We start from the raw sequence: 23933 nt of genomic DNA on the forward strand, positions 1-23933 counted from the left end.
CAGGGCTTCATAGTGAGACCCTGTCTCAAAACAACAACACCAAAATCCAATAAATAGCCCCATGGAAAAACCTTAGCAATAGACTCAACCAGAACAGGACAGAATATTTGATCTTGAAGTCAACCGCAGGAAATAGACCAATCCAACAAGGGCAAAAGTAAAATTAAAAAGAAAAAAGTATGAATGAGAACTCTAAGAGCTACTCAATAGTGCACAGGTTGCAGGCACACAAGGTGAGGAATCTAATCCTAAAGGCATAGAAAACATTTTCAAAAGAATTACAACAGGAAATGTCCCATAGTTTTAGGGAGACAGAGAAGTTCCACATACAGGAAGCACTAGACAGGCAGACCAGAAAAGAACCTCCCTGACATATTGTAATTAAAACACTCACATACAACAACAACAAAAAACAAAAACAAACAAACAAACAAAAAAAACCAAGTACATTGAAAGAGGCAGATCCATCAGAAGAGCAGTGAAGCCTTAAAAAGCTAGAAGAGCTTGCAATGATGTATTTCAAGTTCTGAAAGCTAACAATTGCCAGCCCAGAATACTGCCCCCACTAAAGCTACCTATCATAACTAAAGGAAAAAGAAACACTTTTCATGGCAAAAACAGACTAAAGGAACTTATGACCACTAAGCCAGCTCCACAGAAGATACCTGAAGGAATCTTTCAGACTGAAGAGCAACCACAGAAAAGAACAGGCCACACTAGAAAAACGGTTAAGCAAGACAGAGGAAATAAACACCACTGTACAAATCAACAAAATCTGGAGTGCTGGCATGAGCCTGTAGTCCCAGTGCTTGAGAGGCAGAGGCAGGAGGATCTCTGGGAGTTAGAGGCCAGCCTGGTTTACAAATCGAGTCCAGGACAGCCAGGGCTACACAGAAAAATCCTGCCTGGAAAAACCAAAAATTGAAACAAGCAAACAAACAAATAAAAGTCAACAAAATGGCAGGAGCAACTACGTAACTCATGACCTTGAACTTGTGATCCTACCTGGGTTTGGTTTATGGATATGCTCTGCCAGTGTTACGTGACTCTACAGAATGAATTCAGGGCTTCACGCATGCTGAGCAAGCACTGTACCAACAGAGCCAACATCTCCCCCCACCCTCCTATTGCCTAGTTATCTTTAAGAAAACAGATTCTACCAGATAACCTGAGTGGGCCTGATGCAGTCAGTTTAAAGTTTTCAGGCAGCCCTGAACCACCACCACCCCAAAAAGAAAAGAAATTCCTCTGGGCAGCAGCTTGGACTCAATTAAAAAAACAAAAACAAAAACAAACAAACAAACAAAAAACAGCATTATCTACAGGTTTTAATCTTGCACAGCAGATCCCAAACAAACCAGTTCTTTGCAAAACCCTCGTGAATCATATCTTCTGCTTCTTCTGTTTCTCAGAATGAATCCTGACTATACCGTATGGGACTTAAAGGAATAGAAGAATGCCAGGAGTTGGGGGAATAGCAGTTGTTGGAGATGAAAAGACAGCTTGGTTTCCTCAAAACGTGAGAAAAAGCATGAGATGACCATGCCTCAGAAAAAAAAAAAAAAAAAGTACATAATACATACACACACACACACACACACACACACACACACACACATACACGGAATGAGAAGTTTAAAAACCGATTTTGAGGTTCAAAAGAGATTTTGACAAGAAAAGCCTCGGGGGGAGAGGCTAGGGAAGGTGATTCTTGATGTTAAAGGCAGAGCGAACTAACGATAAGGGACAGGGCAGCTGGGGTTAGGTTAGCCTTGGAAAAACGATTTCCCGTGAGGCAGTCCCGCAGGATCTGTAAGTGAATTTCATCTGTAGGACGGAAACAATCAAACCGACCAGAGGTGGGGGGGCAATCAGCTGCGGTGCGCAAGCGCGAGCCTGCCAGGTCTCTCCGGCCCCGCCCCTCGCGGCCGTGCCAGGCTCTGCAATCGCACGTAGAGATCATCGCTCCAGCCAGGCAGCGGGGTCGATCTCGGCTCTTTCCGAGACCCGGGCCTGACAATGGCGGAGAAGACTCAAAAGAGGTGCGTGTGCTGCTCGGCTAACGCCAGCTGTCCACTCTCCGCAGGGGCAGAACCTGTCTCTGGTCGCAGGGTGGGGAGACTGAGACCGTGTTTAGGTGGATGGTTCCAGAATCCCACCCCGGGGGTGAGGGCGGGAGGGTTTGTTCCGTGACAGTCCCCCCCCCCCCAACACACCCCAGCACGCCTGCGCAGACTCCCTGTTGGGGCCGCGGGGGACTCGGGGCGGCTGTGGGCACTGCGCGGGCAAGACGCCGGCCAGCGGTGGCTGCACCGTCGGCCTAGCCTCCTCAGGACGAGGGAGGCCTGGAAGAAGTCACTGGAGCTGTCACCCTGCAGCCCAGCGCCTGAGAGCCCGGGGCCAGGGGCTATGGCCGCTTCTGCCACGGTCTTCAGGGATGGGGACCGCTGGTGGGAAGAGACTGCGTGGATAACAGAGAAGCATGCGGGGCCGTTTGCAACAGCAGCGGTGTGGAGCACCCTCTGTAGCAGACTTCGAACTCAAAGGGAGTCATTTGCTTCTGCCTCCTTTGTGCTGGAATTAATGTCTTGAGCCACTGAACCTAGAATTTTTTTTTTTTTGTTTTTTTGCGATATGTGTATGCATGTGTCTGTGTGGAGGTATGTGCGTGTAGGTGTAGAGCATGGGATCCCCCCTGGAGCTGGAGTTACAGGAGATTGTGAGCTACCTGACATGGATTCTGAGAACCAAAACTCCGGAAGAGCAGCGGTCGCTCTTAACTTCTGAGCCATCTCTCCGGCTCTTCTGCTGACTTAACAAACCCCATGTTGTAGCCAATCCCAAAAATTAAAATTTAGGTTTTTCCTCTGTTTGCACAGGCGACCTGTCACCTTTTTCATAAGCTAAAGAGAAACAGATCTGCCATAAGTATCCCTTGCACGACAGCATACATACACACAGCCTTCAAAGGAGGAGGCTGGCCCGTCATTTGCTAGGTCTGGATCTCCCAACTCCCAGCTGCCTGCTTCCCATTGCCCCCCACCACCGTTACAGGGTGCAGTGGGTCCAGGGGGGATGTTGGTAAGCATGTTTACTAGTAAAACCAGCTGGCCTAGTAGTAACTATATTAATAATTACGTTTTGCCTCCCTGAGAAGTGTGTTGCTTGACATAGCCAGTACCTGGGTTTCTCTTCAGGGCGTTAAATACGGCACGCTTTGGGATCTCTTCTACCCTTAGCTACTCATAATGCTTACTTTGTGAAAAACTTAAAGGAGGCAAGTTGTGAGAGGAAATTAAAGGTAAAATGAGAGCATTTATGGAAGCTAGGCATGGTGTCGAATGACTTTAATCTCAGCTCTTGAGAGGCAGCCTGGTCTACATAGCCAGCTCCAGGCCAACATAGTAAAACCCTGGTCAGGGTTAAGGCAGAATTATAGAGACTAGCTTATTTGACCAGAGTTAAGAGAATGCTATATTTTAACACAAAGACCACTTTAAATGAAAAGCATCTAATATGTGACACTTAAAAGTGGTGGACTAGGTATGCTAGCACACACCTTTAATCCCAGCACTCGGGAGGTAGAGGCAGGTGGATTTACAAATCTAAGTTCTAATCTGAAGCCAGCCTGCTTTACATAGAGAGTTCCTGTGCAGTTAGGGCTGCATAGAGAGACTCTGTCTCAAAACAAACAACAACAAAAACTCAGACCAAATAATAAATAGATAATGGTGGGGTAACCAAAGAGAGCCATTCAGTTATCACAGGACAAAGAACTAGAGAGGCAGGGTATTTGTGGGCTACTTTAAGCTAACAACTGAAAATAGTGATGGCAGAACAGTGATGCCCCAGGAATGAACTTTGCTTCGAGAAATTTCTGGTATGCATTTTCATTTGATCATTACAGAAATTCTAGGGTTAGTGTCCCATTTAGTTGTTTGTTTTGTTTGCTTTTTAATATTTTTATTTATTTAACTTTATTTTATGTGCATTAGTGTGAAGGTGTCAGATCCCTTAGAATGGGCATTACAGACAGTTGAGAGCTGCCATGTGGGTGCTGGGACTTGAACCTGGGTCCTTTGGAAGGGCAGACAGAACTCTTAATCACTGAGCCATCTCTCCAGCCCCCTGTTTGTTTGTTTGTTTGTTTGTTTTTAACAGACCTTGCCTTGGGTTTATTTGTAAAAACAGCATAGGAAACTGTTCATCTGTAAAGAGTATTAGGTGGGTGTGTCACACCAGTCCATCTGTCTTCACATTGCCAGAAGTCTTTCCTATGGGGCCTTCACAGGGGCCTGGGCACCTTTGGGAGCCTGTGCTGGGGCTAAAGCCTGCCTTAGCTGGAGCTGCGGCCTCTGCCTTGGTTTGAACCTGGGCTTTGGTTGGCAGAGATTACAGACCTTGGCCATGTAGCTTCTAATCTGCTTCCCAAGCTTGGGGTAAATGATGAAAGCCAGACGGATGAGTTTGCGGCTGGGGCATCATGCACTTAACGGCCGTGGCTTCACAGGGGCCTTGATGGCCTCTGCGTGTGCACTCATGCCTTTGTGTTGTTTGCCTGCATCGTCTTCAGGCCTTTCTTGTTGTGCTTGGCAAAGCGCATGTTCCTCAGGAACTTGAGGTCGACTCCCTTAAGAAAATTGTATCTTTGTGACCGAGCTTTCTTGATGCCATTTGCAGGACTGGTTGTGTGTGGTGTGGTTTTTGGACTTGGCCATGTTTGCACCTGTGGCTCCCGCAGCATCTGGGCCCAATTAGTGTTTAGTTGTCAGTTTGCCTCAGTTGGATTGTTGCCCAATTTAAGATTGTCCAGGTCTTTGAGAGCGTATTGATTCATGATTGATAAGAGAGGACCCGGCCCACTGTGGGCAGTGCCATCGACAGTCAGGTAGACCTGAGCCATTTAAGAAAGCCACTTAGATACATAAGAATATTTTCAGTTGCTTTTGACAACTATTCCAGTGAAGGTGATGGCTGTATCTTCCCTCCCTTTCCAGGTTTTGGCTGTCAAGGTTATTAACAATATGTCTCCATGCAGGCAGCCTTTATCAGTTTCTGTCTGCCATCCCAGAGACAGTAAAAGAACATCATAGATCTGTGTCCAAACGTTCTTACAGTGTTTTTTCTTTCCTCCCTGCCTGCCTCCCTCCCTCACTTCCTTTCTCCCTTCATTTCTTCCACTGTGTAGATCAGGATGGCTTTGAATTCACAATCCTCCTGCCTCTCCCCTCTTCTGGGATCACACATGTATATTACCAGGTCAACATCTTTGTATAAAGAATTGCTTTTTTTGACAACTGTGTATTAGTCCACACATAACTTTTTAACCAGTCTCCTGCTGATGGACATCTAGGTGGTTTTTACCTTCTTGCCTTTTAGAGACAATGCTGGTACTAAATTCAAAGAAAGATCTAAGCCAGGCATGATGGGGCACACCTTTAACCCCAGCATTTGGGGAGGCAGAGAAAGGTGGATCTCTGTGAGTTCAAATCCAGCCTGTTCTACAAATTGAGTCTAGGACAGCAGGACAGCCAAGGCTACAAAGAGAAACCCTGTCTCGGAAAAAAACAAAACAACAACAACCAAAAAAAAAAAAAAAAAAAACCCAACAAATTCAAAGTTGGTTTTTTTGTTTTGTTTTGTTTTATTTTTAAGCATTTAAAGTATATCTGATTTTGGCTTAATGGACCATGTGCCACTTAAGAAGCCCATAATACCTTAAGCCCTCTTACCATTGACTTTCCATTTTTTCCATGAATTTTGTTTTATTTTATTTTATTTTTAAAGCAATATATGTTTGATTGTCTGCTTTTTTTTAAATCTTTTTAAAAAAATTATTATTATTTATTACAATTTATTCAATTTGTATCCCGGCTATGGCCCCCTCCTTTGTCTCCTCCCAATCCCACCTTCCCTCTTCTCCCCCTATACCCCTCCCCTAGTCCACTGAAAAGGGAGGTCTTCCACCTGTTCTCTTTGATCCTAGCCTACCAGGTCTCATCAGGACTGGTTGTGTTGTCTTCCTCTGTGGCCTGGTAAGGCTGCATCCCTCAGGGGGAAGTGATCAGAGAGCCTGTCATTGAGTTCATGCCAGAGAAAGCCCTGCTCCCCTTTCTAGGGACCCCACTTGGAAACTGAGTCTATGGGCTACATCTGAGCCAGGGTTTTAGGTCCGCTCCATGCATGGTCGTTGGTCAGTCTCTGCAGGGCCCCCAGGACTCAGTTTTTGTTTTGTTTTGTTTTGTTTTTTGGCTCTGTTGGTCTCCTTTTAGAACGCCTGTCCCCTCCAGTTCTTTCTATCTCTCTCTTCTTTCATAAAATTCCATGCCCTCTGCTCAAAATTTGGCTATGAGTCTCAGCCTCTGCTTCTATACATACCTCAATCAGTAGAGTCTTTCAGAGGCCATGAATTTTTTTAAAGATTTATTTGTTTATTATTTATACAGCATTCTGCCTGCTCACCAGAAGAGAACACTAGATCTCACTATAGATGATTGTAAACAACCATGTGGTTGCTGGGAATTGAACTCAGGACCTTTGAAAGAACAGGCATTGTTCTTAAGCTCTCAGCCAGCTCTCCAGCCCCTCCACGAATTACTTTTTTCTTAACTACAGAGTCAACACAGCTTAATTAAAAACATTTTTAATTTTTTTTTTTTTTTTTTTTTTTTTTGGTGGTTTAAATAACACTGTCTCCTATAGGCTCATGTGTTTGAATACTTAGACCACAGTTGATAGTGGTTTAGAAAGGTTTAGGAGGAGACCTTGTAGGAAGCGTGTCCCTGGAGGGCTTTGAGAGTTCAAAGGCTCTCGACATTTCCGTTTGCTTGCATGCAGGAGGGGGGTGTGTGTGTGTGTTTCAAGATGTGTCTCAGTTTCCTGTTTTGCTGCTTTGCTACCAGCTGCTGCCTGCCTCCACTGTGGTAGACTCTCATCCCTCTGGAATCTTAAGCCACAATAAATTTTTCCTTCCATAAATTGCTCTGGTCAAGGTGTTTTATTTCCACAACAGAACAGTAACTAGTACACATGTATTTGTCCTCTGCTGTGTGAGTATGATGGGAATATACACACTTGACAGTGCACATGCGGCGGCGGTCAGAGGACAACTTAGGGAGTCGTTCTTCCTTTCCACCGTGTGGGACCTAGGGATGGGATTCGGGTCGTCGGATTCGGGTCGTCAGACTCGGCAGCAAGTGCCTTAATCAGCTCCCTACCCCACTGAGCTGGCTCCAGATTCCTTCTGCAACAATATATTTAACTGTTTAATTTTATGAGACGCTAACTCAGCTCATCAGGCTTACGCAGTGCCGCTGTCTCAGCTGCCCTCCATATTTTAAATCTCACTCAGGGTCAGTGTTACCTTTGTCTTCTTACAGCGTGAAGATTGCTCCTGGAGCAGTTGTATGTGTAGAGAGTGAGATCAGAGGAGACGTAACCATAGGTAAGAAAACTAATGTTTCTTGAGATGTGTGTGAATCTATTTTCGTGCTTCACCTTTATGTCCTGTCTTCTGTGTTTCACTGAGGCTTGCAATTTTATCTTGTTTGTTTTTCTGTTCTTTTTTATTTAATCACTTTACAGTCTGATCCCGGCTGTTCTTTGTGGTCCGGGCTGTCCTTGTACACCATGTTGGCCTCGAACACAAAGATATAAAGCCTGGCTCTATCTCCCGAGTGCTGGGAATAAAGGCATCAGCCACCACCTCCCTTCTTGGCCCGTCGAGTCAGCTCATTTTAAAGATCTGTCCTGAAAGCTCCTCACAACTTTTCTCCCACCTGTGTCATGACTAGGACACTGATGCGGCAGCGGCTACACTGGCCCCCAAATGAAGTCAGGGTTCTGCTACAAGGAGAGGAGAGTGACACTGGACGGCAGTATTTCCATCACATGCAGAGAGGAATGTGAGGTGACATTTCAAAAAGGTTTGCTGTCAGTACCATTAGCTCTCACGATATAGCGCCTTGCCAGAAGTCTCATCTCCAAGACCAAACAAACAAGCCAACACATGGCAGGTAACTGACAGGTGTGGCTGAGTCCCCAGTGCCACAGGAACTACCAGTTCCTTTTGTAAAATCTGTTTTCTGGACTCTGCCCCTGCAGATTTAACTAATGGGCGATCCTCCTTCGCTACAGCTGCCTGTCACCCGCATGGCCACAGTAGCACTTCTGTTCCCACAGGCCAGCGGTTTCTCAGTGTTAGAGTGCTTGCTCTGGGTTCAGTCCTCAGCTCTGAAAACAAAACAAAACAAAAACATGACCTGTTGACAGATTTTAAGCTGACAGAATTTGAAAAATTATTGTTTTCAGTGCTCTTAACTTTGTCTTCAGTGCAAACTTCCTGTGAGGAGAAAGTGTGAGCTGTGACCCACTGAGACTCTTCAGCCATGTTTACTCACTACCTGTTTCAGTGTCTATGGCTCTCGTCATGACTCGGGAAGAACTCAGTAGCTCACAAGGTGTTCTGTAATGAGAAGACAAGTCAGACTAAAGTAATGTACATAGCTCACTATGGAGAACTTCCCTTGCATTTCCTCCTTCTCATTTGAAACAATCAGCTTATGATATGTGCTGTGTAATACATATATAGGTAGGATAGACATATCCGTAGCATGAATACACAGATACATACTTGGCATCGCCTTGAACTTACAGAAACTTCCAAAATAGAAAGGAAAGGATGGCTATGATGGGCCCATAGTTTAAGACAGGATTCAGTCCATTACAGCTGACAAGGCCCGAGGGTGAGAGAGCTGCCACATTGTTTATCCTCACTCAGGAGGCAGAACGGGCAGGAAGTGGAGCTGGGCTAGAACCATCAAGGGTTCACTTCTAAAAGATTCTGCAACCTTCCAAAACTGTGCTTCCAGTGAGTGTGCATGGACTTTTCACACTCACAGCCCACAGCGGCTCCTGTGTAGCTTTGGGCTCTAGTGTCTAGACCTAGCACCCAGCCTTCATGTTCCTCTGGCTTTCTTGTCTTTTTCCTAAATGTTGGAATTATGAAAGCAAAGATTTATTTCATCATTTTATACGTATGTGTGTTTTGCCTGCATGTGTATATGGTATGCATTCCGTAAGTGCACAGTCCTGGCTGAGGCGAGAGGAGGGTATCAGCTCCCCTGTAACTGGAGTTTTAGACAGCTTTGAGCTGCCATGTGGGTGCTGGGAATTGAACCAGAGTCTCGGAAGAACAGCCGGTGCTCTTAATCACTGAGCCATCTCCAGCCCCCAGATACACTCTCAGGCTGGCATTTGACCACCAGCTGATAGTATACAGTTAGAATATTAAGCATGTAAATGATATGTCATTACAGATTTTTTTGTGGTAGGTTACCGCATAAGAATTTTTGATACAGTCTCACTATGTAACTCCTAGCTCCTAAGTGCTAGATTATAGGTGTGTGTTAGCACAACTAGCCTCAAGAAGTGGTTAAAAAAGTAATAGTTTTATTAATCCTTTGAGAATTTCCTAGAACGTATTTTGATCATGTTCACACCTATTTCTTCAGAAGTGATTTAAAAAAATTCTTAAGGAAAAAAGCTAGAAACGATTTGCTGTTTATCAACAAAGTGAATTGTTTTATATATATTACATGTGTGTATGTATTATCTACATACATAGTGGTGCTTGATATCAGACATTCTAAGCATGCACGGAACATGCTTGCATTTATTTTAGAAACAATTCCATTTCTAAAGCAAGGAAAAGATGCAGGGAGTGATGATACAGCATTGTGTCTCCCATAGTTTTTATCTCATCTTTGAGTATTTATCTCTCCCCAACCCTGTGCTCAAGCCTCGTGTTTCTTTAATTGTGTATAGAAGTAAGGGGTTTTTCCAGAGTTTGGGCTTAGATAATTAATTCTGTCATTGTTGCATATAGCTTAAAATATCTCCAGCCAGCTAGTCATTTTTCTGAAATAACACCTCAGATTCAAGCCCTCCTGCAAGGCACAATTATACAATTTAACCGAAGCAGAGCTACCTGGTTCCAGCTTTCCGACCAGGTTTGGTTTTCCTTTTCAAGTGTCCTGTTGATTTTGCTCAGGCTCCTGCAGTAACTGATGGAAAACTTTGTTCTCTGCAGTTGGCAGTTGTCACCTTATACACTGCTTACTGGAGAGTTTGAGATCCGTGAACGGATCTCGTGTGGGGTGCTGCGTGCGTGGACTGCCCGTCTTTTAACACTTAGTAGTTTGAAGAAGGCAGATTTCTCTTTTGCTCTGTTTCAGGTTATGGGAACCTTAAATCAGATCTGTGATTTCTAGATATTTGCTGTATCGGTGAAATTCATTACAACTGTGAAGCCAGGTGTGTGTATGTCAGAGCTGCCTACAGCACAGTCTCTCAAAATGGGTGTATGTGGTTGGGAGTATGACAGAGAGGGGGTTGCGCAGGTGGGGGCTGGATTGTAGAAGTCCAGCCCTTGTCATGAGGGCTCTGGCTTACAGCTCTGGGGAAGCCCTTCCTTCCCCTTCCTGCCTTGGAATGTGTTCAGAACTAAGAGCCCCGCTAATTTTCACAGCATCAAACTTGTTTTTCATTAGACTGCTACAAATTCATTACTGTCACTCCTCCTTTTGATAGCTGACTAGCCTGGGAGGAGGGCCAGCATAGTCCTAGTCCATGTGCTTGTGAGGGCGGCCCCCTGCTGTGGGCATGAGAGGAGCAGACTGGGCACAGTGGGACCCTGTCTCCCTTAAGCATGCTCTGCAGCAAAGCTTGCCAAATCCTCCCTGCTGGACTCTTTCTCAGAATGCAAAGCAGCGCTCAGGGAGTTGTTGAATTTCCAAACGAAAGAGCTTGGATTTACTTAAAATTTACTTATTGATATATGAAAATGTACCCAGAGATTGCAGTCTGGCAAAGGTGAAGGGTGCCCTTTACCAAATGAGGGAAAAGGAGACAGAATGCAGGAATGTCTTCCTGGCCGGGCTCTGGAAGCCCAGCCAGCCGTTTAGAAAAATAATTCATCCGCCAGTTAGTGCAGCTCCGACTCCAGACACATTTGTCCAAACAAGGAGATAAGCCAGAGAGGCTTTCAGCACAGTCAGTAAGAAAATACACAAACTGCTGTGCCAGGGGCAGCGCCAAGAAGGTCCGAAATGGAGGGAAATGGGAAAAGGGACTCTCCATGGTGACTTTCTTTTTTTAAGCGTCTTAACTTCAAGAGTCTTTAACGTGGCTCTAAACCAGACCAAGTCAAGGTAAAAGTGTTTGTGGCACACCGGAAAACCTGGAGACTGCCTGTCTGTCTGCCTGCCAGCATGCTGTCACTAAGGCTGCCTGGACTGCCAGCCCTCTGCTCCCAGGCCTGCAGTGTGAAACTGCAGACAGCTGTGCCTCTTTTCTGTTCTCCAAACCACACTCTTAGCTATCACATGTGCTGTATGCTAGCCTCGAGGGAGTGTTCCACTTACTGCTGCCTCCAATATTTGCTTTCATCTCTCAATTCAAAGCAGATTGGTTTCCCACAGGTTATTTCGGCCCCCGCTGCAGTTGAGCCGGGATGCCAGCAGGTGGCAGTAGTGTCACAATCAAAGACCTCACCTAAGCTGCTGAGTTAACTCCATGGGAAAGTCCCAGAGATTTATAACCAGGTGTTTTTCAGTTACCTATAGTAACTAATGATTAACAAATAATAATGACAACAATAAAACACCAGCTTAAACTGCTTAGACGCCAGGAGAGGTGACGCACGCCTTTAATGTCAGTGCTCTGGAGAGTCAGAGACAGACGGATCTCTTGAGTTCGAGGTCAGTCTGGTTGACTTACACAGTGAAACTGTCTCAAAACAAAACAAAACAAAAACTGTTCTTACTTGGTTTTGTTACATACATAATAACTTCATTTATTTTGCTTGTTTTGTTTTTGGTTTTTTGAGAAAGTCTATAGAGTATCCCAGGCTGGCCTCCAGCTTGTTGGTGAAGTCCAGGATGGCCTTGAACTTCAGATCTTCCTGCTCCCACTTAAGTGTTAGGATTGCAGGTGGCACCGCCATGCCAAGCTGCATTTTATGGTATGTGTGTGTGTGTTTGTGCCTGTCAGGGACAGGGACAAGCTCGGGTATTCCTCTCAGGCATCCACCTTTCCTGTCCCTGTAGCACTCAGCAAGTAGCTCCAGGGATCCCGAATGAGCTGTCTCAGCCCTGTGTCATCTATTTTTGAAAGGAAGAAATAGCAGTGTCATTTATTTTCAGAGGCACACATTAGAAGAATGTTTAAAAAGACAGACCCCGGTGCCAGTGGGCCCTAGTCTTCATAACACCTCCTCAGACCTGGACACAGTGGAGCACTTCTATATCCCAGCGCTCAGGGAGGCAGAGGCAGGGGGAGCTCTGTGAGTTTGAGGCCAGCCTGGGCTACAGAGTGAGTCCAGGACAGCCAGAGCTACGCAGAGAAACCTTGTCTTGGGAGAAAAAAAAAAAAAAATCCTCAGATGTCTTCTCCCAAGTTCTGCTCATCACAGCTGCATTCTGGCTTGAGGGTCAGCAGGAGGCCTAGTGCCCCTGGCTGCTTCCCCGTCACTAACCAGAGATCTGAACCTGTCAGGATCCTCAAGCTCATGTCCTACTCAATCCTCTACTAACCAGAAGTCTCTCCTGTGGTTAAAAGCTGTTACCATGATACTTGAGGAAAGGAGAAAAGCAGGCCCTGGTCTGTCCTGAGGCCTAAATTAGCCATTTTGCTGTTTTCAGAAGTTCTTAGCTCTGTGTGGCAAACACTGAGCTCCTCGTTTTTAATGTTTTACTGTGTTTATTGAGTGCATACAAGTGTGTGGACAGAGGACAGCCCTAATGAGTGGATTCCAGCATGGGGTTTGTGGGATAAAATTCAGGTCACTAGGCTTCACTTTCTAGGCTGTCTTATCAGCCCCTGAATCTTACCTTAAGAGCTCTAGGCCAGATCCTGTGATAACCCTTTCAGACACTGTTTCTTGTAACCCACATTTCCCTCCAGTGGGGTAGGGTGTTAAGGAGCCTGTCGTTTTATAGCTGGGAAAATGGGCCCTTGAGAGAGCAGAAGCACACACATAGCCTGTAGGTGATAGATCCCAGAGCCTAGACTTTCTAGACAAGGGTGGGTACAGGCTGGGAGAACCTAAAATAGACCATGGCCCTTTATTTGGACCATTTTGAATCAAAATAGAAGTCCATATTGTGTGAGCTATAGCTTTCCATTGGCTCATTCCACTGGGAGATGTAGAGCTTGTTATTTCAGAAGAATCTAGCATGTGTGACAACATTGTTGAGCACCTGGAGACTGTCATGCCTAAGTGACTGCTCTGAGGAAAAGGTAGTGTATTAGGCCCTGTGAGAGTGCTTTTCTCCAAGTTTTCCTTATTTTGAGCTTCCTAGTGGTTTTATGTGTACTGGTATCTACAGGTCTCAAGTGTTCAGTCTGCGCGAGCTTCCCCTGCACTTTAGACAGTCAAGCAGGAAGGAGTGGGACTCAGACGGCCCCTTCACTTTGTGCTTGCTTTATTTTAGTTTTTGGTAATGATCGTCTATTTAATAAGTAAGTTTATCTATTTTTATAAGTGTGTGTGTGCATATGTACCTGAAGAGATACACACATACACATAAGAAAAAGAAAGCATTCGTGGTCACCTTGAGACTTTTTCCCAGGGATCGCAGCAACTCCATCTTCTATCCTGAATAGCAGACTTCATTTGGGAATTTAATTAGTAGCCAATGGTGTCAGGGGATTATCAAGGCTACTTGTGCTATTTCATTCTAGACTGTCTGCCTTCGGACTCTGTGTCCTGTTTTGGGCCCCTGACCTCTTTATCAATCCCCGTAACTCTGTGTGTGTGTGTGTGTGTATGTGTGTGTGTGTGTGTGTGTGAGAGAGAGAGAGAGAGAGATCTGCACTGAGGTCCCCTTTGAGCTCTGGTCATCAGGAAGGCCTTTGTATCTATTCTCTAGATTTGGGAGTTGGTGAAGTAAGTAATCCTAGTTTTCAAGATAAACCCAAAGGGGCAAAAATAGCCTGTGTTCTTGTGCTTGGGCTATGTGCATGTGTGTAAGAGATTTCGGTGTTGGGGATCCCACCCAGGGCTTTGTACATACTACCTACACACGTGCTCACCAACTGAGCCACTCTCCTGGCCCAATATCTGCTAATTTTTTTTGTTGCCCCGCAACATAGTGTTGTGTCTTGCCGATAGTAACTTTTTGTAAAATTAGCTGTTTATACCACAGAATCCTGGGAAGTGTCACCTTTGCCCCTTGATCCTCCTGTCCACCTTCCTGTTTCAGTTACTTGTTGTCACTGTGTATAAGTAGAAATAGCGTTGAGTAATCCAGCATTCAGGAGGCTGGGCAGAGTCTGCCAGCCAAGGATAAGAAACAAAACAAAAACAGAAGGAAAAGTAGCTTCGCTGCTGAGCTAAGAGTCAGTGGGTGTGAGGCCGAAGGAAGACACGCTTTCCCTATCAATGGCAGATAAGTGTGTGCATGTGCCCCTCGCTGCAGAGCGGGATCAGGGTCTTCCACCCAGCTCTCACAAGGTGTCCTCTGGGTGCTCTTAGAGTGAGCCTGCCGTGTCTCGGGTCCCCCAGCCTCAGTCTGCTGGCCCAGCATTCACACTTGGCTCCTCTTGCCTCCCTCCTCTTCAGTACTGGAACTGTCATATCCAGCCCTGCCTGCTTCCAGTGTGCATGCCTGAACTCAGGTGACAAGGAGTGCCTGAAGGTGGACCGTGTGTTTCCTGACTTCTGTCCACCCGTGCGTCCTCCTAGTCATGTGGTGAAAGATGGAAGCACTGCGTTCTGAAAGAAAGGACAGGAGTTAGTTTTTTCACTGTCCATGTGCCACACACTGTCTCCAGCGTCACCGTGTCTGGCTCTTCCCGGAGTCCTGCAGGACTGCTGCTCTCGTCACCTGCCTGTCCTGTTGGGGTCACAGGAGGCTGGAAAAGGCTGAGCTGTCTGGCTCTGCTGCGTGTGCTCCCTCCCTTACCTTGGCTCTAGATTTGGCGCTGACTGCTGTTTTGCAGCCAGAGATAGTACTTTACGGTACTGAACATGGTGCCTGGCACAGACTTGGAAAGTGTTCCTCCCAGAAGCCTCACCCATCTCCATCACCTCCCATCCTCCTGCTGGACATGTAACCTACACTGAAATTTCTTCTCACTGGCTCTGTTCACAGGCCCTAGGACAGTGATCCACCCTAAAGCACGGATTATTGCGGAGGCTGGGCCGATAATTATTGGTGAAGGTAACCTTATAGAAGAGCAGGCCCTCATCATAAATGCGTGAGTAAGGCTCTTACAGGTGCCCCGAACTGACCGCCACAGGGAAGAGTTTCCAACAGTGTCACCTGTACAGGAGCCCTTTACAGCGTAGCTCAAGAAAGTGCACTCTTTCAGAGCTGGAGAAGAGTGTTTAAGGTTCTTTCAGCTTAAACATACAAGGGACCCAGAAACCAGACCAAAAAACACTGGGAAAACCAGAGCCCCCAGCCCCGGGTCTGGTGGTCTCCTGGACCTGTAATGGTTTTCTGACCCCATCCAGTAGCCTCGTGTTGAGCCTACCACACTGAAGACAGTTTTTGGTTTGATCTCTCTTGATGTCCACATGTGAATTTAACTCTATTTTCCCATGTTCCACGTGGGTAGTACCCAGCATTCTAGTCGCAAAGTGTGGGGTCCTTGGAACAATTCATAAACTTTAAAGATAAAAATGTGATAAAATGTTAGCTAATGTGTGTCTTTGCAAACCGGGCTATAATGCCCACAATATGTCACAGAGTATGTATAAGCTTTTCTAGATAAAATTTGGGCAAGAAATTTAAGCTTTCACCTAATTTGTAGCAACAATGTAAGGAATTTGTGTGGGAAAATATTCAGCTGTGATAAAAAGGCTGACTTGTCTGACACTCACACAGGATGTGTGGGAGCTTCTTACGGTGTCAAGCCATTTCTTTTTTCCTTTTTCAGTGTTAATATTCTCTTTACTGGGCACCTGGGTTATGAGGTCATTCACAGCAGCCTGTTCTGCAGAGGTCAGCTGCCAGATAAAGCTGTGCTGTCCACATCATTCACAAACTACCCCAGTCGCAAAATAATGGTTTCACGTGGATATCTGTTCACATTCCACAGTTTTAAATGGCTATTATGAATGGAAAAATTTCAAAGTAGGCATGATTTTGAGTCTTCTTTGTTTTACAATGTCCTAAAGAAGGTCCTTAAACTTAAAATTTAAGAAATAAAGGAAGGCTAGAGAAATGGCTCACTAGTTAAGACCACTTGCTGTTCTTTCAAAATACTTGAGTTGTCTTCACTCACATGGAGCGCTCACACCCACAGTGACTGCAGCTCCAAGGGATGTGACAACACCCCCCCCCCCTTTTTTTTTTTTTTTTGAGCTAGGCTGTCTCTGTAGTCCTGGCTGTCCTGGAACTTACTCTATGGACCAGGCCGTTCTGAACTCACAGAGTTCTGCCTTCCTCGTGCCGGGATTGAAGGTTGACACCCTCTTCCTCTTCTTTTTTCTTTTTAATTTATTAATTAATTTATTTATTGTGGCACCCTCTTCTGGGGCTGTTTTTAAACCTGGGGCTTCTTACATTTCAGTGGTTCTGTTCAGCTTAGCACCTAGCCTTCCCTGGCACAGGGGAGAAGTATTTCGCCTGGCTCAGAAACTAGGTGTAGCTGTGCAGGTTAAACTTGGTGCAGGTAAAATTAAGACAGAGGATTCAGATTCTGCTTACTGTGTCACTGGCTTTTGGTGATTTGTCTCTTCTCTTTATAGTCATCCGGATAATATCATCCCAGACACTGAAGATCCAGAACCCAAACCTATGATTATTGGCACCAATAATGTGTTTGAAGTTGGCTGTCGTATCCTTTGCAGTAATGTGCCTCAAATCGTCCACAGATTTTGGTGCCCAGATCTCTCCCTGTGTAGAAATTGATATACCTTATCAATCCCATATATTTAAAATATATATAGACTAGGCCAGCGAGCTCTTTAAACAGATCCATTGCAGTATATTAAGAAATCTTTTCTGAGCTGGGCATGGTGGCACACACCTGTAATCCCAGCACTCAGGGAGGCAGAGTCAAGCAAGCCAAGCAGATCTTTGAGTTCAAAGATCCAGCCTGGTCTACAAAGTGAGTCCAAGACAGCCAAGGCTACATGGAGAAACCCTGTCTTGAAAGAAAAAAAAAAAAGAAGGAAGGAAGGAAAAAGTTTTTTCTGAGGACTGGAGAGAGAGAGGTTAAGAACACTGGCTGCTCTTTCAAAGGACCCAGGTTCAGTTTCCAGCAACCACATGATTGCTCACAACTGTCTGTATCTCTAGATTTTTTTAAAAGAAATCTTCAGGCTGGTCATGGTGGTATGTGTCTTTAGTCCCAGCCCTTTGAAAGCAGAGGCAGGTGAATCTCTATAAAGGAATTTTAGTTTAGAACATAGTTGCTCTGGCAAGAGATCACATCCAAAGACTTTCTAGCTCTATGTGGTCTGTCTGGGATACAAATGAGACAGAGGCAAGTACATCTCTAAGTTCAAGGCCAGCCTGGTATAAAGCAAGTTCAGGTAAAGAGAAGTTTAGGTCTAGGTGTTGTGGTGCATGTCTTTAATCCCAGCACTTAGGAGACAGAGACATGCAGATCTCTGAGTTCTGTTCAGTCAGTTTGGTTGAGTCAGTGAGTTGAGAGGCAGGGCAGTAGAGTTGAGTTCATGGCAGTTCAGTTGTATCGTTTTACCAGGACAGTTTTACAGAGACAGATTGTGAAGATAGGATGAGTCAGAGAATGAGAAGGAATCAGAAGATTAGAACAGATTGCTAGAGTTAGTTTAAGGCCAAGCAGAGCAATTCAGTGAGAAACTGAGAGAAGCCATATGTGTCAGTCAGCTTGGAGAGGAGTTTGGCCAGAGCATCTGATTTGAACCAGCCAGCCAGAGTTCAAAAAGAACTAGAAAGGGTGAGCTTATTTAGCAGTAAGTCCTAGAAGCTGAAACATTCTAGGCCTTAGATTAGATTGTGCGGAGATTAGAAGCTTCCAGGACTAGGCCTCAGTTAGCAGATGAAGGTAGTAAGCCTCCAAGCTGACAGTTAGGTCAGACAAATAAAAGTTAACTTTGCAGATCTCTCTGAGTTTGAGGACAGCCTGGTCTACAACTCAAGTCCAGGATAGCCAGAGCTACCCTGAGAAATCCTGTCTCAAAAAACAAAAAAGAAGAAAGAATTTTTCTAGGAAAGAGGAATGGGAGAGGGAGGAGATAGAGAGACAGAGCTGTTCTTTCTGGGATTGGGGCTATAATACAGAGCACATGGCTAGCATGTGTTTGATTCCTGTCACCACAGAAAACGAAGATGTCCCTCCTGTTCTGGCAAGTCACTGGCTAAGGTAAATACTGACCCTAACGCACATGCACGCGTACGTGCACACTTTAGCACTTTGAAAGTCTTTTACTTACTAGGGCTGTAGCCCTGTTGACAGGAAACCATGGTTGAGGGCATTGACACTGAGAAGCTAATTCTAGCTTCTGTGTGAAGCAAGAGCGGCAGAATGGCTCAGCCACTGAAAGCACTTCCACGAAGCCCAACTGCCTGAGTTCAGTCCCCCAGTCCCACACAGAAGGGGAGAACTGAATCCCTCTATTTGTCCTCTGATCTCAACGCATACACACACTCTTGGCGCGCAGGAATGTGCAGACACACATGCACAATAAATAAGTAAATGTAATGAAGTGTTTAAAGGCATTTGGGCCATTTATTTGAGTGGAGATATTTCAGTTGAAGAACTAAGTCCTTGCCGTAGGTCGGCCCTAACAAAGAATCCTGGCAGGGCTGAGTCTGTGCAGCCCTTGTCACCTGTGTCCGGTGCACGGAGGACATTCTGTATGCATGGGAAAAAGCATTTACTTAACTCAACCTCACAGATTCCCAAGCCATGAAAATGGGAGATAATAATGTCATTGAGTCAAAAGGTAAGCTGTGTCCAGAGTTTTATTGTCCTTTCTCTTTGTAGTGTCCTGGGAAACGGCCTAAGTACGAGCAAGGTGGCATTCTTGGATTGGGCCAGAGTCACTGTCAGGTTAATTCCTTGCCTCAGCGGACCCTAACCTAGTTATGTGGTTATCTGATAATGTGGCCAACTACATTAACTTAAAAAGCCAGCTGTGTGCAGCTAAGCTGGGGCTGGGTTACAGGGCCAGTGAAAGGCCTGAGACAGGCTTCTGTGAAATGTGCTGGCAGCGCTGTTGCCGAAGAGCATTCTTGTGCAATGAAAGCGACAAGTGGCAGCCTCACCAGGAATTGCTTTCTTTAATTTCAGAACTGCCTTACCCTAGCCAATCAGAGACCAGTGTCATCTGCTTATCAAATTAGAGCCAGGCAGGGCATTGTGTGAGGCCCCAGCTCCCACAGCCCGAGCCCACAGTTCAGAGCGGACACTTCTCTAGAACACTGCTTTGTCTTTCTTGAATCGGACTGGCATGGAGGAGAACGCTGCTTTCTCTAAATAACTAAAGTATACCTTCTGTTGATTTGCTTCATGGTTTTTAGTTTTCGTTGCCAGCTGCTGTCATCGTCATTGGCCTTTCCTGTGTTTCTGAGTGTCAGGCATGCTCGTGGCACTGAACGCCCATTAAAGAGAAGTATGGTAGACCCCTTCCAGAGATGTCACTCACATGCTCGGTGCCACACAGCCTATGAGCAGGGCAGGGCCTCAACAAATCCACCCGCACTTACTGCCTGCTCCTGTGCTGTCTGTACAGTCACCGTACTGAGGCGTTTCCTCCCAGTCTCTTCTTAAGGCCAATTGCGTTTGTATACCCAAATCTCAGGAGGAACATAAACACGATGAAAAACGCCAGTGCCCACTTGGTGTCTTAAGTGGTAATTCTGTCTTCCCTGCAGCATATGTAGGCAGAAACGTCATCTTGACCAGTGGCTGCATCATCGGGGCGTGCTGCAACCTGAACACTTTTGAAGCCATCCCTGAGAACACAGTGATCTACGGTGCAGACTGCCTGCGACGGGTGCAGACGGAGCGGCCACAGGTCCTCTTTCAAAGGAGTTTTTCTAGGACCACTAACTTTCCCCAAGTCCCACATGACTACCTCAATGGGCAGCAAGTGGTTAGCGGCCGGGGGGTGTGGCTCAGTGGTATGATTAGCATACGAGGCCCTGGGTTCCATCCCCAAAGGAAACTGAATAAAACATCGGAGAAACATTCCCCAAATTTGGATTTATTTGAAATTCAATCGTGATCTTTAGATTAAAATCAATGTGTATATATAATCACTGTGTTTGTACAGTTATCTGATACACCATTGAACCTCTCACCAAAATATGAATTCACTGATTCACTTCCAAAACATAACTCTTCAAGATGAGGAATGACCCCACAAATGCCACAGTGAGTTTCTAACTTAGTTTATGAAAGTGCCATAGCTTGATTATGAACACAGCTTATGAATAAGGGAAGTATGTGTAGGTATTTCTCAGACTTACAGGAAATCATCCCTTCCTAATAACTCAGATTGAGAATGATGCTGGACCAGGGGATGAAAGGCTCAAGCCTCTCAGCGCCCCTTAGACATGAGACATTCAGACTGGAGTTTTGAAGCTCATGTTGTGGCACAGTCAGTATAGATTGCTTGAGCTTCCTTACCCTCTCCTACAAAAAAAATATCACCAAGACATCAGATACTTGACCTTTCTTCACCATATTTTTATCATAAATTCAAACCAGTTCTTTCTAGATTACTCCACTTCTCAGTATTTAATGTCATCCCTGCTAGTCTGGAACTTATAGCCAAGGATGACCTTGAACTTCTGTCCTTCTGGCTCCAGCTTCCTGGGGCTGGGATTACTGGTGCACTTCACTATGCCTGATTGTGTGGTGCTGAGAAGCAAACCCAAGGTTTCACGCATGCTAAGACATACCCTATACCCAACTGAGCTCCTCCTCACCCCATGGGTTACTCCTCTTTTGTAGTCTTAGCATTGTTGTTACTATTATGAGAAAGAATTCTATAGACTGAAAGGGAATTTAGCTTTTTTATTATCTTTCTGTGTAGTAACAAAAGTGATTAAAGGGGGAAAATAAAGCTAGAATTGGAGAAAGGAAACTAGGAGGAAGTGAATAAGAGCATCAGAAGTCTTGCACACATCAGAGGTGTGCTGCTGTCTCCCAGACGTCACCCATCTTTACTAAGACAGGTCCCTCAGGCTCTGACACTGTCTAGGGTGGAGTCCTTGCTGTTCACACGTCCCTCAAGTGAGTTGCCGTCAGGAGATGGACAGTGTTAGGGAGCTTTGCTCTATGGAAAGTAAAGCTCAGCCAGAGGCAGCACAGGGGTGTGGGAGGCACATCCATGCTGAGAAGCCAGGATAAAAATCCAAGCAAATTCAGAAATGGCCTTCTGTATGTTTTTCTATGTGAAATCGTCTGCCTTTATTTCTTCTCGGGCTTCCTGCATGGCCTGTAGTAATAGATTTAATACAAAAGTAGATTTAAGACAGCACACAGCTAAGGAAGAGTAAATCAGTGAAAAGCATGTTGAATTCCATGAACTCAGATCATTTCTAGCTGGTATTGTTGGCCTTGCTTTTTGTCCATCTTCACTCTCTCATCTTTTCAGCCCCAGACGCTGCAGCTGGATTTCTTGATGAAAATCTTGCCCAATTACCATCACCTGAAGAAGACAATGAAAGGTGGCTCAACTCCAGTTAAGAATTAAGTTGTGAGGAGAGTGAGCCATCTCTGCCAGCTTCTGAAGGACTCAGTGCGTTAGCATCATATTGACTTTATTGGGTTACGGATGTTAGCATCATGTTGACTTTACTGAGTTACGGATACAGGTGGGTCCCCTTGTAACTACCTTTGTAATTTATATGGAGTGTATTGATTCCCTGTCCTTGTTCTGGTAACTTATAGACTCAGGTTATCTTTTATCATACAAAATATTAGCGAGGCATCTATTACGTAAAAGACTACCTGTGATATTATGTTCATATTATTATGTTTATATTCTAATGTAACCATGTACCATAATAACTAAATAAAAGTTTGACTACTTGCATTAATCTTCCCAAATAGCTGCCTCAGTTTTTAAGATTTATTTATTTATTATGTATACAATATTCTGCCTGCATGTACACCTGCTCGCCAGAAGAGGGCACCAGATCTCATTATAGATGGTTGGGAGCCACCATGTGGTTGCCGGGAATTGAACTCAGGAACTCTGGAAGAGCAGACAGTGCTCTTAACCTCTGAGTCATCTCTCCAGCCCCTCAATTTTTATTATTAATATTTATGGGACTTCACAGTGAGGTTTTTACCTTTGCCTCTTGTGTATTGATAGCTGTTTAAATAAAAATGATGGTGAGGGGCTAGAGAGATGGTTCAGTGGTTGCTCTTCCAGAGGACCCGAGTTGGATTCCCAGCACCCACTTGATGGTTCACAGTCATCTGCAACTCCAGTTCCAGGGCATCTGATACCCTCTTCTAACCTCCGAGGGCACCAGGCATGCAAGCGGGGCACGTACATAATGCGTAGGCAAAACACACACAAAAAGTGAATGAAGTGGTAATACATGTGAGGGCCAGAAGATGGCTCCACGGTTAAAGGCTGGCTCACACTGAAAATGCAGGTGAGCTTTCAGCAGCCACTGAGTGTAGTCTGCTTTAAAAAACGGTATATGTATGTGTTCCTTCAGGAAGAGAGGCCTCAAGTAGAGCCAGAAGAAATGGTCTCTGGCTAACACAGCCAGTAAGTGACCACTTCGCTTAGTGTCTTCCTAAGTGTCTGAGGATAACAATAAATCTACGACTAGGGGCTGGAGAGACTGCTCAGTGTGGAAGAGCCAAAGGCACCTGCCACCAAGCCTGCTGGCCTGAGTTCTGTCCCCGGAACTCGCCCGGCAGGAGAGAGCTGACTCCCATCAGGTGTCCTCTCATCCCCCACGTGCTCCACCTTGAGAGACACATGCACACAGGTAATGTGTGAGAGAAACACTAAAATACTTTGAAATATTTACGAAGTTATTTGCACTAGTACTAATCACTTACTAGTAAGTATATAGAATGTCATTTATCTGATTATACAGAGAATAAAAAATGAAGGGCTGCATTGTGTTTGGTTGGTTGTTTTGTTTTGTTTGAGGCAGGGTTCCTCTGTGTAGCCCTGGCTGTCCTGGACTTTCTTTGTAGACCAGGCTGGCCTCAAACTCACAGAGATCCACCTGCCTCTGCCGCCCAAGTACTGGCATTACAAGCGTGCCACCGCTGCCCAGCAAGGATTACATTGTGATCTCACTTCTTTCAGTGCCTCATATGTGTCGAGCACATTCTACTACTGAGCCACACCTTCAGCCCCTCATATCTTAATAATCCGGTACAATAGTACGTACCATTCCTAGAACACAACTTTTCAGCTTGTGAATGAGTAGACATTAGTACCAAGATACTAAGTTTTAAGATAAATATAAGATGGTAAAATACTAGTGTCTCGGTACTTCATTTTTTGTGACTAGGACCTAGACTGTGTTTCTATATTTCTGAAACTGGTGAAGAGATTTAATTTTAGAATAAGCTTGACTTGGGCCAGAGCACTCAGCTGTAGCGGGCTGAACAGAGTTACGGAACAGAGTGCTGGTGTTTTTCGTTTCTTTTTTTTATTTTTATTTTTTTTTATAGCTGTCAGTCCCTTTGTAACCCCTGATGATGAAGTCAGAATTCTGTTAGTCGTAGAAATTCTCTCAGTAAAGCATCAGAAATTACAGAATTGAGCCAGATGGTACAGCCGGTCATCTCAGCTGTTCTGGCCCCTGAGTGGGAAGATGGAGAGTTCCAGGTCTGCCTGGCCTATATCCTGAGTTCTGGGCCAGCCTGGTCAACTTAGTGAGACCTTGTCTCAAAGAGTAAAACCAGAGCTGAAGCTGAGGCTTGGAGGTGGAACACTCCGC

General features: G+C 45.2%; 1 protein-coding gene across 2 annotated transcripts; it reads left to right on the forward strand.

The window, feature by feature from the left end:
- Positions 1–1944: 1944 nt before the first annotated feature.
- Positions 1945–22062, forward strand: Dctn6 (dynactin subunit 6). Of its 2 annotated transcripts, XM_055593407.1 has the most exons (8): positions 1945–2042; positions 7380–7444; positions 15156–15261; positions 16760–16848; positions 18899–18946; positions 19878–20020; positions 20279–20379; positions 21608–21684. In XM_055593407.1, exons 1-7 carry the CDS (start codon positions 2020–2022, stop codon positions 20354–20356), a joined length of 552 nt encoding a protein of 183 aa, XP_055449382.1. In that variant the 5' UTR covers positions 1945–2019; the 3' UTR covers positions 20357–20379; positions 21608–21684. The 2 variants fall into 2 exon arrangements, with proteins under 2 accessions (XP_055449382.1, XP_055449381.1); XM_055593406.1 differs by lacking the exon at positions 20279–20379 and having other exon boundaries at positions 1950–2042; positions 21608–22062.
- The last annotated feature ends 1871 nt before the right edge of the window (positions 22063–23933 follow it).

The sequence above is a fragment of the Psammomys obesus genome, unplaced genomic scaffold (assembly GCF_907164565.1).
Source record: "Psammomys obesus unplaced genomic scaffold, mPsaObe1.curated_primary_1811, whole genome shotgun sequence".
NCBI lineage: Eukaryota > Metazoa > Chordata > Mammalia > Rodentia > Muridae > Psammomys > Psammomys obesus.

Excerpts from the sequence above, each read along its gene's own strand:
- Dctn6 (XM_055593406.1), top strand. The coding sequence starts at position 2,020 with ATGGCGGAGAAGACTCAAAAGAG. Across the intron at positions 2,043-7,379 it reads GCGGAGAAGACTCAAAAGAG|CGTGAAGATTGCTCCTGGAG; the intron begins GTGCGTGTGCTG and ends GTCTTCTTACAG. Across the intron at positions 16,849-18,898 it reads TGTGTTTGAAGTTGGCTGTC|ATTCCCAAGCCATGAAAATG; the intron begins GTATCCTTTGCA and ends TCAACCTCACAG.